Source organism: Erigeron canadensis, chromosome 6, assembly GCF_010389155.1.
Source record: "Erigeron canadensis isolate Cc75 chromosome 6, C_canadensis_v1, whole genome shotgun sequence".
NCBI lineage: Eukaryota > Viridiplantae > Streptophyta > Magnoliopsida > Asterales > Asteraceae > Erigeron > Erigeron canadensis.
In genome coordinates this window covers 9,257,743-9,273,317 of record NC_057766.1, presented here as the reverse complement: position 1 = coordinate 9,273,317, position 15,575 = coordinate 9,257,743, and the positions used below count along the sequence as shown (strand labels likewise).

Below are 15,575 nucleotides of genomic sequence, written 5' to 3'. Positions count from 1 at the left end.
GTATGAATAAGACAAGACATGTTTATTGAGTAATAGTGCCTTTCGATTTTTAAGACTCGGAGCAAATGATTGAGGAAGACTAGTTGCCTCATAGAAATGCCAAATCAAGTTAAAATGAACTTTCAAAACATTAAGCGAATCAACGGATATCATTTAACTTTGCCGTATATGGCGTCGTTTTAATTAATTAAACGAGTTGACAACAGAAAACCGTATTGATTTTGTATTGGTCATAACTTTCAAACCGTAACTCCGTTTTTGACGATTCAAGCGGCCACATTTTCGTAAAAGAGTCTATTTTCCAGATCTTGGTCAAGTTTGACCTGGTTGAGGTCGACTTGGTCGAGGTCGACCTGGTTGAGTTCGACCATGGTTGAATTCAACCATATACATGCCTATATAAACTTGATCTTTCATTCCATCAAAAGGGTTTACACACATAAGATTTCTCTCTAAGGTTTTCTTTGAAAAACACCCCTTTTCATCACAAAAATCCAGATTTCATAGACAAGAAGAGAAAAGAGTTTGTCTTTCAAATCCTCTCTTGAATCATTCTCTCGATTTCGGTTCTAAACGCATTCAATCAATCAAGGCTTCAATCTTTGATCAAGAAACAAGTGAATATTATCATTCTCTTCATCAAAACTTGTGTAAGTTCTGTTCTTAATCTCTCCAATTCGTTTTTATATGTATACATATGTTTACTCTTTCGGTCCTTATCAAAAGCTAAGCGAATCATGTCTTTGATTGTTGATTGTGCAATTTCGGTTACAATTGTGTGTAAGAAGCGAATTGAACCTTGATTAAGGCTTTGATTTGATACATTATGCACTCATGTAATTTGGATTTTGTGCAACTACAAGAATTGAAGATATCCTTTACTTGGCTAAAAGACTCTAAAACTAGTCGATTCCGTATCCAAGACTAAGGTTGTGCAATTGTCGATCACAAGATGTATGAAATCGGTTGAACTTCACCCTTTTTGTACTGATTTGTGACACTTTTGTGCAATCAAGACTCATGGGTATGAATTGGCTAGCCTTAGATCTCGTTATTTTAACAAAATCGCGTCAAAATCGTTCGTTTTGCTCAAATCGCGTATGAATCCGAACCCGGCCAGGTCTAGCTTGACCTAGGCTGGTCTAGCTCAACCTCTGGTGGTCTAGGTTGACCCTCTGTTGACTTTTGTCGCTTAAACGGCTCGTAAGGTTCCTAGTTTGACCCGAAATGACTTGTTTTAACTCTCGGACCTTTAAGACTTGGAAAAGAATCATTTTGACCTCTATCCAGATCGAACTAGACCTGCCATGGTTGAGTTCAACCACTTCCCTACTCATATAGTCAATTTCATTAGCCTATCGTGTCCATACGCGTTTATTTGGTTCTTAAACTTGACTAGTTTTCTCAAAAGGTGTAGTTTTGGTCCAATTGGCTAACATATGAATAAAAGATTTTAAAATAACATATTTGGGATTTAGTTGGTCGAGTTCAACCATTAGGTTGAGCTCAACCTCAACTCTTTTCGGTTTCGTAAGCTTTTCGGTTAAAATCTCCGGTTTTGTCTAGTTTTCAGTAAATTTGAGTAAAACTTATTTTGAACTATAAAATGATTTCAAATGAGGTTGTATTGATATAATAATGTGTTTGAACTTAATAAAGGACTTTGTTGTCAAATCCAGACTCTTGTTCGGTTTATTCGAATTTTGTCAAACGTCGTTTTAGAAGTTAAATAAAGACATGTGCACTTAAAGGCATTTCTAATAGGCTAAGACTTAAGACCAAAGACTTTCATTGTGACTTGTCATGTATTATTGGTAGATGTTGATTGTCGTGAACTTTGATTGTGCTTGTCGTGCTCGTCCGTTATACTTTCATAACACTTTTCAGGTGAGTTTCGTAGCCCCTCTTTTTACGTGCTTTGGGGTGGAAAGTATACTGCTACTTTTTAAAACAGTTTGTCGATATTTATTTATGTTCAATATAGAGCCGGTTCTTATAGAGTTACTGATGCCATGTGACGTGCTTGTTTTTGTTTGTATGTGTGATTATGTGTTTAATGATTGTGCTTATTGAGACGTACTTATTGTGTGCATTGGAGACTTATATTAAGGCAAGTTGTTTAACTGTAACGCCACCAAGGCAAGTTGTTGAACTGTAAGGCCACATATCATTATCTAAGGCAGGTACCGTAAGGCCACGCTTTGAGTACTTGGACTATGGCGTAGCTCTGCTCACTATATATTGAACATCTACCTATTTTGTTTCTAAAGAATCGACATAAGACTTATTTATTACTATACTTTTTAACTAAAACCTACGAAATCACCAACCTTTGTGTTAACACATTTTAGTATACTTTTCAGGTACTCAGACTAATCAGGGATAAAGACTGCTATGCTAGGCTTGAACATCGGAGATTAGTGCTCCTTACTTTTGTCAGACTTTAAGGTTGCATGCCTTGGTTTATTCCTTTTATGGATGTACTTGTAATAAGCTTTCCTAGCATTGTCATGACTTTGAACTCATGTTTTGGGAATATATTCATTATATTCTATTTCATATAGCAGTATCTATGTAATTCCATGTCGTGCTGTACTTTTCATGACACCTCATATTTCCGCCAACGCTCATATTTTGAGTTCATATCCTATTGAGACTTATTGTCCCTGTGTTTATTTTGACTATGTCTAGCATTTGGTGACTGTGTGCTTTCGGTGTTATTGTGATTATTTATGTGTATTAGAGCAAGATGAAGTGATGGCGCTAACTAGTATCGCATAGCGATAATCATAGAAAAGCCTGATCAACTGTTCTATGATTACCGCCATGCTTTGCGACAGTTATTGACATCACGGATTGCACTTGTAGTGAGAGTGTGGTAGCAACCCTGGTCTGCTTAATGGGTGTTGGTTAGGTGGAGGGTTAGCCACTGGTACACCCTGTATACATACCGAGCCAATAACTAGAGAGCATACCAGTACCGCGATCCGACCTTGCATTAGATGTACTAGGGGTGTGGAGGGTTAGCCGCTGGTACACCCTGTATACATACACCGCTAGTGCAACGGATGTAGGTGTTAGATTCGGACTACATTTTAACTGCGATATAGGATTATATATTAGTAGTATATATATATGTATATATGTATTGCATTGACATGGACTGCATGAGTAGTTTAAGTTTTAGATAGCATCCCTTAGACCATAAGAAGAGAGAGCTTGCTGAGTGTAACATGTGACATAGGCATTGACATTTTCGAGTGTTTCTTTGCGAATAACGTTCCAAAGGTATACTAACGTGTGCGGAATAACGGTGAGATGAGAGCTACTGCAAACGGAGACGATTGCCGCAATTACTCAAGTCATCAATGCTGTCCTGACATGAAATGCGACGAATGAAGGGCCGAATTATAATGAAGCTAAGGATGCACAGTATGAGGAAACAGTGAATGAAGAGACTAGTGAATACTATGAAGATGCTGATGAGAGAATTCGTATAGGAAATGTACTAAGAGAGACTAGAAGTGGTGTCAGATGTTTTACTTACAAAATCGTCAAGGAATGTGGCATGCAAGATTATTTAGCAGAGGTGGAACAGGCATATTTATTCAATGATTAGATAGACAGAAGCTGTGATTGACATTAGTGAGTGTACACCTGGTCAAAGGTTCAGTTATATGGCAATTTCTTTACCTTGGATGCGTTATCTTTGTGGAATGGTCAATGTTGAGCCAGAGGCAGAGTAGTGGCTGAGGCGATGTCTTGGTAAAATTTTAAGGAGTTGCTGACGAGAAAGTTCTATACGACAAGTGAACTGATAAGCTTTATCAAGAACTTTTGGAGTATAAGATGATTGGTGTTGATCATGTTCGTTACGCTACATGTTTGAATGAGTTGTCAAGGATGGTTTCACAGTTGGTTAATCCGAGAGCAAAGGCATCGAGAAGTATCTTTGTTGATCCCTTGGGTTAGGTCGATTATGGTTCTTGTTCATCCGCTTACTCTGGAAGAGGCTATATTGAGATACTAGGCTATGACTGATGAGTTGATTTAGTGAGGAACTCTTACTGTTGTTAGGACAAAGACAAAGGAAAGTAGTGGGGCAAGTAGTAGTAAGAAAGTTTGGCGATCTGATGGGAAGAGACAGAACAGGGGCAAGGTATTCGTAGTGACTGACGTTGGCAAGAAGGAATATGTGGGTCCTCACCCTTAGTGTACAAAGTGGAATCTTCATACATGCGGAGAATCAAATTGCATGACATCTTTTAACTGCCATAAGACTAGGCATTTTGCAAGTTACGGTAGGGAATCAAGAATTCAGAGGGCACCGTTCAATGGGTTATCATTGAATCAGAGGAGACTACCCTGAACACATGTCCTCAGAGGCAATCAAGTTACAGCTGTTAGAGGTCGTGCGTATGTACTAAATGCAACAGAGACTCGTAATGATTCGATGGTGCTACTGGGACTTTCTTCTAAATGATCTTTATGCTACTGTTCTTTGACTCGAGAGCTGACTATAGTTTTGCCGCGACCAGTTTCGTTTTTTTATTGAATACTAGACCGAGTCTTATGTATATATATATATATATTGACGTACAACTGGATACCTGAGAGCTAGACAGACGAGACCGGGTCATTCATTCGTGCACATTAGTTCTTAATGACTATGCTTTCTTTATTGACTTAGTACCTTTTCAAAAGGGGAGTTTTGACGTTATTGTTGATATGGACCGGATGTCATTGGTCGATGCGACGATACTATGTATTGCAAAAATTAATATAATTCCCTTTTTAACTTTTGATTCAGAAGATTAAGTTCCAAAAGGTCGTAACTTTTACCATTTCTTTATCTTTATCATGCTCTATGAGATATCGACCCTAAGGTTTTTCTTTATAACCCACTTTCTTATTCCTACCTAATGGCGAGATACTAGAAGTTCAGTGTGAGTGGTTTGAGCCTTTTGAGGGGCATGTCATGAGTGCGTCTGTTAAAGAGGTTAACTTGACTGATGTCCCTGTCGTTCTTGACTATCAGGATGTTTTCCCTGATGATCTACCCGGCTTACCTCCATCTCGACAATTTGATTCTTGTATTAACTAAAAGAACTTAAAGACAAGGGATTTATTAGACCTAGTCAGTCACCACAGAGAGCACGTGTTTTATTCGTCAAAGAGAAGGATGGTTCATTTTGTATGTGTATCGACTATCGTGAGCTGAATATATTATCAGTGAAGAATCGTTATCCCCTTCCTAGGATTGATGATCTATTCGACCAGCTCCAAAGTGCAAAGTGTTTCTCAAAGATTGACTTACATTCAGGGTATCACCAATTACGTGTACATGAGGACGACATACCAAAAACCGCTTTTAGGACAAGATACGGACAATTCGAAATTACAGTGATGCCCTTTGCATTAACTATCGCTTCGGCAGTGTGCATAGACTTGAAGAATAAAGTGTGTTGACTGTATTTGGACAAGTTCGTTATCGTGTTTATTGATGACATTTTGAACTACTCAAAGACAAAAGAGGAACATACTGAACACTTGAGAAATGTACTGGAATTGTTGAGGAAAGAAAAACTGTATGGAAAGTTCTCTAAATGTGAATTCTGGCTGAATGAGGTACGCTTTTGAGACATGTTGTGAGCAAGGAGGGAATACATATAGATCCTATCAAGGTTCATTCAGTCAAGATTTGGAGAACGCATGAGACGCCGACTGAGGTTTGACAGTTCCTTGGTTTGGCGGGCTATTATAGAAGTTCATTGAAAAATTTTCTAAGATTATGCTACCGCTAACGCAGTTGATACAGAAAGACAGACCGTATGTCTGGGGTGAGAAACAAGAAAATGCGTTCAGATTTTGAAAGATAGGTTGTGTAATGCACAGATTTTGAGTCTGCCTGAAGTATCAGATGATTTTGTAGTGTACTGCGATGCATCGTGTGAAGGATTAGGTTGTGTACTCATGCAAAGAGGCAAGGTGATTGCATACGTCTCATGACAACTGAAGGTCCATGAGAAAAACTACACAACTCATGAATTAGAGTTAGGAGCAGTGGTTGTTGCATTAAAGTGCTAGAGACATTATTTGTATGGAACCAAGTGTGTAATTTATAATGAACACAAAAGTCTACAACATAGCTTCACGCAACAAGATTTGAATATAAGACAACGTAGATGGCTTGAGTTACTCAGTGATTACGATTGTAACATTCGTTACCATCTGGGGAAAGCTAATGTTGTGGCCGACGCTCTAAGACGTAAGGAAAGAGTTAAGCCTAGACGAGTACGTGTTACGAGTATGCAGAGGAGTGCTAGAGATCAGATCATAGAAGCACAATCAGTGGTTGTTAATGATGAAGAACTTCTTAAGAAGGAATTACGAGGTATGGGTTGGAAAAAAGAGACGATGGCGACTTGTGTTTTGTGGACAAACTATGGGTTCCTTTCACTAGTGAAATGCGGTCATTAATTATGAATGAAGCATATAATTCAATGTATTCGGTACATTCGGATACTTACAAGATGTACCATGACATACGTGAGTTGTATTGTTGGACTGGCATGAGAAAGGATGTTGTTGTGTTTGTAAGGCAATGCTTGACGTATTTACGAGTGAAAGCGGAACAACCAGAGATTTCTGAATGGAAGTGGAAGTGTGTGACTATGAATTTTATTACCAAATTTCCTAGGACGAAGGAAGGTCAGGATATGATTTGGGTGATTGTCGATAGACTGACAAAGTCTGCTCATTTCTTAGTCATTCGTGAAAAAGTCTCCATAGAGGAATTGGTGAAGAAGTATGTAAAGGAAATCATGTCGAAGCATGGTATAACAGTTCCGATCATTTCAGACATGATACTCGTTTCAATTCTCATTTTAGGCGAAAATTTCAGAGGTCTTTCGGAATTAGGATAGACATGAGTACGGCGTACCATCCTCAGACCGATGGTCAAAGCGAGTGTACGATTAAGACTTTAGAAGACATGTCAAGAGCGTGATAGAATTCTCTTACAACAATAGTTATCACACGAGTATTAATATGGCTCCTTTTAATGCATAGTATGGACGGGAATGTAGATCACTTGTTGCGTGGTCTGACTATGGCGATAGCCAGTTGGTTGGGCCTGAACTTATTAAAGAGACTGCCGAGAAAATAATCCAGATTAAAGAGCGACTTAGAGTAGCACAAGAACGACAAAAGAAATATGTTGACGTCAGGAATAGACCTTTGGAATTCAATGTCGGGGATCGAGTACTCCTAAAGGTTTCGTCTTGGAAAGGAGTGGTTAGATTTGACAATAGTGGAAAACTCGGACCTAGTTTTATATGACCTTTGAGATACTAGAAAGAGTTGGCAAGGTAGCTTATCGGTTAAGACTTTCGGAAGAGCTTAAGGGAGTTCACGACGTGTTTCATATGTCGCATCTTCGAAAATGTCTAGCTGAAGAAGATCGTCATGTACCTATGGACGAAATCAGGATTGACGATAAGTTGAATTTCGTTGAAGAACCGTTAGAGATTGTGGATCGCAAGGTGCGAAAACTAAAGAAAACCAAGTACACACTAGTCAAGGTTCGTTGGAATTCAAAGTGAGGACCTGAGTATACTTGGGAACGTTAAGATCATTTCATGGCAAAATACCCCCAGTTGTTTAATGGGATGGGTGCGAGTTGAATTTCGGGACGAAATTCTTTTAACGGGGTAATGCTGTGACAACCGTCACCTGAGCGTTCGTCTGACTATACTTTTTCCGTTTGTAGAAGGTCATTAACTATCAATTTAAGTCTTTAGACGTGTGGCTATATGGATTAGAGTATGAATAAGACAAGACATGTTTATTGAGTACTAGTGCCTTTCGATTTTTAAGACTCGGAGCAAATGATTTAGGAAGACTAGTTGCCTCGTAGAAATGCCAAATCAAGTTAAAATGAACTTTCAAAACATTAAGCGAATCAACGGATATCATTTACCTTTGCCGTATATGGGTTGGGTTGGGTTTAGAAAGGCTAGTGATTTAGTATGACTAGGTTGAGCTAGTCAAGTTGTGAATGTAAACTTATACATTTTATGATATGATCATAGGTTGAAGCTTGTTGTGCATAGTCGATTAGCCTTATTTTTCCAAGTTGCGAAGGAGGTGAGTATATTTGCATACCTTTAGGTATATGTTGGATCAATTGACTACACATGTTGAAGCCTTTTGTCCATGGTGGTGTTGACCACCATGTTGAAATTTATTTGTCCATGTGTGGTAATTGATGCGGCGTTAGCCCATGTGGGGCATAGCATTTGTTGAGGCCTAAGAACCTCCGGGGCCTAAGAACCCCGATAGTTGATCTAATGAGGCCTAAGAACCCCGATAGATGATCATGATTACGTTGTTTAGCTTATATGGATCCATATATGTATTGTTAGTGTACAAGGTGCATATGTAAATGTGACATGACGATGCCATAGGTTGCATGTAAAGGTCCTTGTACTTTGCCCTCTTTCGTATTCGTAAATGTATGCAAGTATATTCACTAAGCCTTTGCTTATAATTTAGTTGTTTGCTCTCTTATAGGTAGTTCCGGAAGAAGGAACTAGTGTGGTCGAGTTGAAAGATTTGTAGAGCTTGAAGTTGACCTTGGCAAGACTTGAAGGTATTAGGTCATTCTTGGATGAATGACTACTTTGGTATTAGAGGCATAGAATTCCTTCTCCCTTTGGCTCTTGATACATTTTGTTTTCATGGTCTTGTCCCTATTAAAATTGTGCAAATGGTCAAGTGTAAGTCTTTTTGGAAGGGTTGTGAATTGAATTTTGGGCGAAAATTATGTCTATTTGGGTAAACGACCCATTTGATGGTCTCCTTGGAATTTGAAACAAGTTATGTTGTAAATTTGTTCAAAATGTGTCTATATTGTTATTGGTCATCTTTGAAATGTGTTTTATAAAATTCATGTTTAATTGTGAAGGTTGCAAGTTTGTTCAAAGTGTTGGAATGGTTTAGGTTTGCTGATCAGGTGTCTCACTGCGACGCAGTGGGGGTAGTTTTGCCCACTGCGGCGCAGTGGTTTCCCACGGAAATGGTTTTGGTTCCTCCCACTGCGGCGCAGTGGGGGCAGGTTCATCTTCTGGCCGAGGATTTCCACTGCGGCGCAGTGGGGAGTCCTCGACCCACTACGGCACAATGGGGTATGTAAAAAAAAAATAAATTTTTTTCTTATGTTTTCGGTTTACCGAGTTTGGTTCTTTCAAGTTGGTATCAAAGCCAGGTTTAAGGGATTTAGGTATTCCTTCGTGTAGAGAGTGCCTAGACTTAAACCTTAGTTGAGACTCGACTCTAGGTGACCGAAATTTTATATGGGACCGAAAGATGCGTTTGATGATGCTAGTTTATCCACTTACTAGTATTTAAAGCACAATAAGAAGCCGACCTTATTGTGGTTGAAGTACTAACAATTTTATAAACTGACGGCATCAAACCTTAGGACAGTTTAGTATAAAAGTATAGGTTTTGACTTTTAGTTCGAGAGAAATAGGGTGTATATTTAAATCAGTTTTATCTACTCTTATTATAGTATGGCTGAAAATCATAATGAAGAGGATGAACACAATAGAAGAAACGAAAAGGAAATCCTTTTTCCCGGGCATAGCATGGACATCTCCGATCAAATAGGGAGAGCGTTGGAAAAGTACACTCCTCTTTTACTCAAGAGATTAAATCAAACGATGGAAGGGGCAATGAACGACCACATTGCTCAAATGATTAGAGAAGAGGTTGCGGTCAATGTGCAACGGGAGTTTGAGAAAAGAGATGCCAAGGATAAGGGCAAGAAAACTGAAGACGAAAAAGAAGTAGAAGTGACTAGAGAAAGATTTTACAAGAAGAAGTTCACTTTCAGGGATTTCGAAGTTTGCCACCCACCGGAGTATCACGGAGACCGTGATCCCATTGTTTGTACACGATGGATATCGGAGATCGAAGGGGCATTCCACACTAGTCAATGCCCCTCACATTTGAAGGTTGTATTCGCGGTGGGTATGCTTAGGAATAGTGGTAAGAGATGTTGGGATGGGTTGTTGGCAATCAAGAAGGAAGCCTTGGATAATGTAGAGTGGCCCGAATTCAAGACCATGTTCTTCAAAGAATTTAGGTCGGAGGCCGAAGTTACTAAGTTGAGAAGTGAATTTCTCAACGATTGTTAAGGTAGTATGAGTTTGAACGAATTTCGAGCCCAATTCTTGGACAAGGCTCAATTTTGTCCGGAATTTCTTGAGAATGATCAGTTGCTCAAAGAGCAATTTTACTTGAAGTTGAAAAAGAACCTTCGAGAGAAGATTAGCCTACGCCAAATGGAGTCCTTCTCCGTGTTGGCGGATGTGGCTAGGGACCACGAAATTGAGATGGCTAGGGTGGATGAAGGTGAGTTAAAAAGGAAGCACGAAGATGTGAATTCTCCAAACAAACGGTTTAAACAGGAGGGTAGTTCCCGTAACAACTCTCATGAAAGAAACAGCCCATTTTGCCGTCAATGCAAGAGAAATCATGCCGGAATTTGTAAGGCATCGGAAAGGGGGTGCTATACTTGCGGGAAACCGGGTCACACAAGCCGGGAATGCAAGTCAAAACCCCACAAGCCCATTATATGTTTTAAGTGCTTCGAAGAGGGCCACATGAGAAGTTCATGCCCAAAATTGACGGAGGAGGAGAGGCTAGAAGAAAGGAGAAGGGAAACGGAGAGAAAGAATGCTCAAACACATGGGAATCCAAGAGGAAGATCTTTCCAACTCTCCATGGAGCAAGCTAGAAACACCAACGATGTTGTCACAGGTACATTTCTCGTATACAATGTGCCTATGCGAATTCTCTTTGATTCGGGGGCGAATAGATCATTTGTTGCAACTAAGGTAATTCATGTTATTCCCGTGTCTAAATCATGTTTAGAAAATACTTTGCAAGTTGAGGTTGGTAATGGTAGGATAGAATTAGTGAAGGAAATTTATGAAGGTTATGAGATCAAAATTTCTTCGGAACTCTTTCAAGCTAATCTGATTCCTTTTCCAATGGGGGAATTTGACATAATTTTGGGTATGGATTGGTTGAGCTCTTGCAATGCCAAGATCGCATGTGATGAAAAAGCGGTATATTTGAAGACCTCTAGGGGCGAAGACTTGGTGGTTTATGGTAATAGGAAAGAGCGTTCTATACCCGTGTGCACTTTCACCCGTGCCAAACGTTACATATCTCATGGGTGTCATGCTTACTTTGCTCACATCGTTGATGTTGAGAAGAAACCCTTATCTATAGAAGACATCCCTATTGTTAATAAATTTGTCGATTTTTTTCCCGAAGATTTGTCGGGCATTCCTCCCGAACGACAAGTTGAATTCTCAATTGATCTTATTCCGGGAGCTAATCCTATTGCTAAAGCTCCTTATCGTTTGGCTCCAACGGAAATGTAAGAGATGATGAAGCAACTACAAGAATTGCTTGACAAGGGTTTTATTCGACCTAGTAACTTTCCTCGGGGTGCACCGGTACTTTTTGTCAAAAAGAAGGATGGAAGCATGCGAATGTGCATCGACTATCGCGAGCTCAACAAAGTCACCGTGAAGAACAAGTATCCTTTGCCTAGAATCGACGATTTATTCGATCAACTTCAAGGAGCTTCGTATTTTTCAAAAATTGATCTTCGTTCGGGTTACCATCAACTCAAGGTACGCGAAGAAGATATTCCTAAAACCGCCTTTCGGACTCGTTATGGTCATTTTGAGTTTTTTGTCATGTCTTTTGGACTCACAAATGCTCCCATGGCTTTCATGGACCTTATGAACCGTGTTTGTCGCCCTATGCTCGATAAGCCCGTGATCGTTTTCATTGATGATATTCTCATTTATTCCAAGAGTTCGTCCGATCATGAAGTTCATTTAAGGGAGGTGTTGGAAGCGTTGCGTAAGGAGAAACTCTATGTCAAATTCACCAAATGTGAATTTTGGCTAAGGGAGGTGCAATTTCTTGGCCATGTTGTTAATAGTGAAGGAATCATGGTGGATCCGGCTAAGATTAGTGCTGTGATGAAGTGGGAGCAACCTAAGAATCCGTCGGAAATTAGAAGTTTTCTTGGTCTAGCGGGCTATTACCGTCGTTTCATCCAAGACTTGTCAAAAATAGCTTCTCCCCTGACCAAGTTGACTCGAAAGAACATCAAGTTTGAATGGAAAAGCGAGCAACAAATGGCTTTCCAACAACTTCGAGACAGATTAAGTCAAACACCGGTTCTTGTCTTACCCGATGGTCTTGCAGATATGGTAGTGTATTGTGATGCATCATCTAATGGCCTTGGTTGTGTTCTTATACAACGGGGTAAAGTCATTGCCTATACTTCGAGGCAATTGAAAGAGCATGAGAAACGGTACCCTACCCATGATTTAGAATTAGCGGCGGTGGTCTTTGCTTTGAAAATTTGGCGCCATTATCTCTATGGAGTCAAATTCACTATATACTCCGCTCATAAAAGCCTCAAATATTTCTTTGAACAACGAGATCTTAATGATCGCCAAAGAAGATGGTTAGATCTTTTGAAAGATTATGATTGTGAGATCTTGTACCATCCTGGAAAGGCTAATGTTGTGGCGGACGCCTTGAGTCGGAAGAGTTCTCATCATGCTTTAGTTGTTTCTCCCCTATGGGTCTTGATCACCAACGATTTCCATGATCAAGTTAAAGAAGCTCAAGAAAAGGCCTTGCAACGAGATCCCAAGAGAGAAAGAATTCAAGGTCAAATTCAATATTTTACTAAGGATTCTCGTGGCCTTACCTTACGTTTTGGGAGGATTTGGATCCCGTTCTCTTGTGAGTTGAAGCAAGTTCTACTTGATGAAGCTCACAAATCCAAGTACTCCATCCACCCCGGTGCTACAAAAATGTATCATGATTTGAAAGTAGAATATTGGTGGCCCGGTATGAAACGTGATGTAGTGAAGTATGTCGAGAAGTGTTTGACTTGTGCACAAGTGAAGGCGGAGCATCAAAAGCCTTATGGTATGTTGCAACCGTTGGAAATTCCCAAATGGAAGTGGGAAGAGATCACCATGGATTTCATCACAAAATTGCCCAAGACCCCTAGAAACCAATTTGATACAATATGGGTGATAGTTGATAGATTAACCAAGAGTGCCTTGTTTCTTCCTATCCGTGAGACATCATCATCCGAAGTGTTGGCAAAGATCTACGTGAAAGAAGTTGTAGCTAGACATGGAGTTCCTATCTCAATTGTTTTGGATAGAGATACCCGTTTTACTTCACTTTTGGCGGAAATTCCACGATGATATGGGCACCAAGCTCAAGCTTAGCACCGCCTACCACCCATAAACGGATGGTCAAAGTGAGAGAACCATCCAAACACTTGAAGACATGCTTCGGGCATGTATAATCGATTTTAGAGGCACTTGGGATCTTCACCTGCCTTTGGTAGAATTCTCATACAACAATAGCTACCATTCTAGTATTCAAATGCCACCGTATGAGATGTTGTACGGAAGAAAGTGTCGATCACCAGTTTGTTGGGGAGAAGTAGGTCAAAGAGAAATAGGGGGCACGGAGGTAGTGTTGAAAACCATCAAAAAGATTGATGTGATCAAGGAAAGACTAAAGGCAGCTCAGGATCGGCAAAAGTCTTATGCGGATAAAAGGAGAAGACCGATTGAATTTCAAGTAGGTGATCGTGTTTTGTTAAAAGTTTCACCTTGGAAAGGCGTTCTACGATTTAGGAAGCGTGGAAAATTGAGTCCTCGTTTTATTGGTCCATTCAAGATTGTGGCTAAAGTTGGCAAAGTTGCATACCGTTTGGAGTTACCAGAAGAGTTATCGGGAATTCACCCTACTTTTCATGTGTCACATCTTAGAAAATGCCTTGCCGACGAGTCTTCGTATGTGCCATTGAATGAGATTGAGGTCGATAATAAATTGAATTATATTGAGGAGCCGATTGCCATAGTCGAGGAAGAGCTTAGAAGAGTACAAAATAAGACGGTGAGAACTTACAAGATATTGTGGAAGCATGGTAGGATGTCCGATTGTACATGGGAATCCGAGCATGATGTGCTAGTTTATTATCCGTCTTTGCATATGGCTTGGATCACGAGGCCGTGATCCGTTTCAAGTGGGGGAGAGTTGTAATACCCCAAATATTTTAAGGTAAAAGAAATTAACCATTTTTCATAGTTTTGACATTAAATTAATTTCCTAGTATTTTATTTTTGAATATGGGGTTAATTTAGTTGGAACTTTAACGGATAGCGGGTAAAATACCCATAAAAGGTGGGATGGGTCGTGGCATCTCCAAAGAGTGCCAGCCATCCATTTGACTTGTGAGTCACTTCCCACTCTTTTTTTCTCTATCTTTTCATGCATTCCTTCCCATTTCCTTCAAAAAAATCAAAGCTCAATTCCTTCAATTCAAGATAGAAACTATCATAATAACCATCACCAATAATCCTTATCAAGCAATTTGAAGAGTTAGGGTTTGTGGGTTTGTGGTGTGGCTGAAATTCCTAAGGAATTTGGGGCAGAAGAAATTGTAACTTAAAGTCTTGAATTAGTTCTTGGAAGTTTGAGGTATTGTTTTCCTTAACCTAGTTTTATCTCCTTTTTCTCTTGAAATTAGGGTTCTTGGAGATTTCAAATTTGGGGGGTTTTACTAGAAATTTATTATGGATGGATTTTTCCCAATTCTTTAGTTAACCTAGTTGTCATTGAGTTATTTGATGTGTTTGATTATAAAATTGATAAGTTCTTGTGATAATTTAAGTTTATGAGAAAAGATGAGTTTTTCTAGTTATTGAAATAGTAATGAAAATGGTAGGTTGAACTACCTTATTGTGATTGTGGGAAATGAAAGTAATTCAATGACAAATGGGTTGTGTTGGGTTTAGAAAGGCTAGTGATTTAGTATGACTAGGTTGAGCTAGTCAAGTTGTTAATGTAAACTTATACATTTTATGATATGATCATAGGTTGAAGCTTGTTGTGCATAGTCGATTAGCCTTATTTTTCCAAGTTGCGAAGGAGGTGAGTATATTTGCATACCTTTAGGTATATGTTGGATCAATTGACTACACATGTTGAAACCTTTTGTCCATGGTGGTGTTGACCACCATGTTGAAGTTTATTTGTCCATGTGTGGTAATTGATGCGGCGTTAGCCCATGTGGGGCATAGCATTTGTTGAGGCCTAAGAACCTCCGGGGCCTAAGAACCCCGATAGTTGATCTAATGAGGCCTATGAACCTCCGGTGGCCTAAGAACCCCGATAGATGATCATGATTATGTTGTTTAGCTTATATGGATCCATATATGTATTGTTAGTGTACAAGGTGCATATGTAAATGTGACATGACGATACCATAGGTTGCATGTAAAAGTCCTTGTACTTTGCCCTCTTTCGTATTCGTAAATGTATGCAAGTATATTCACTAAGCCTTTGCTTATAATTTAGTTGTTTACTCTCTTATAGGTAGTTCCGGAAGAAGGAACTAGTGTGGTTGAATTGAAAGATTTGTAGAGCTTGAAGTTGACCTT

The 15,575-nt window shown here is 39.5% G+C and overlaps 1 protein-coding gene and 1 long non-coding RNA gene across 2 annotated transcripts; both read left to right on the top strand.

The window, feature by feature from the left end:
• The first annotated feature begins 10,208 nt into the window (after positions 1–10,208).
• LOC122604272 lies at positions 10,209–11,459 on the top strand. Its single transcript, XM_043777160.1, has one exon. It carries the CDS (start codon positions 10,209–10,211, stop codon positions 11,457–11,459), a length of 1,251 nt encoding a protein of 416 aa, XP_043633095.1.
• Positions 11,460–14,568: 3,109 nt separating this feature from the next.
• Positions 14,569–15,575, top strand: LOC122602873. Its single transcript, XR_006324413.1, has 3 exons — positions 14,569–14,613; positions 15,012–15,066; positions 15,511–15,575. It is a non-coding gene; the product is annotated as an uncharacterized LOC122602873 (long non-coding RNA).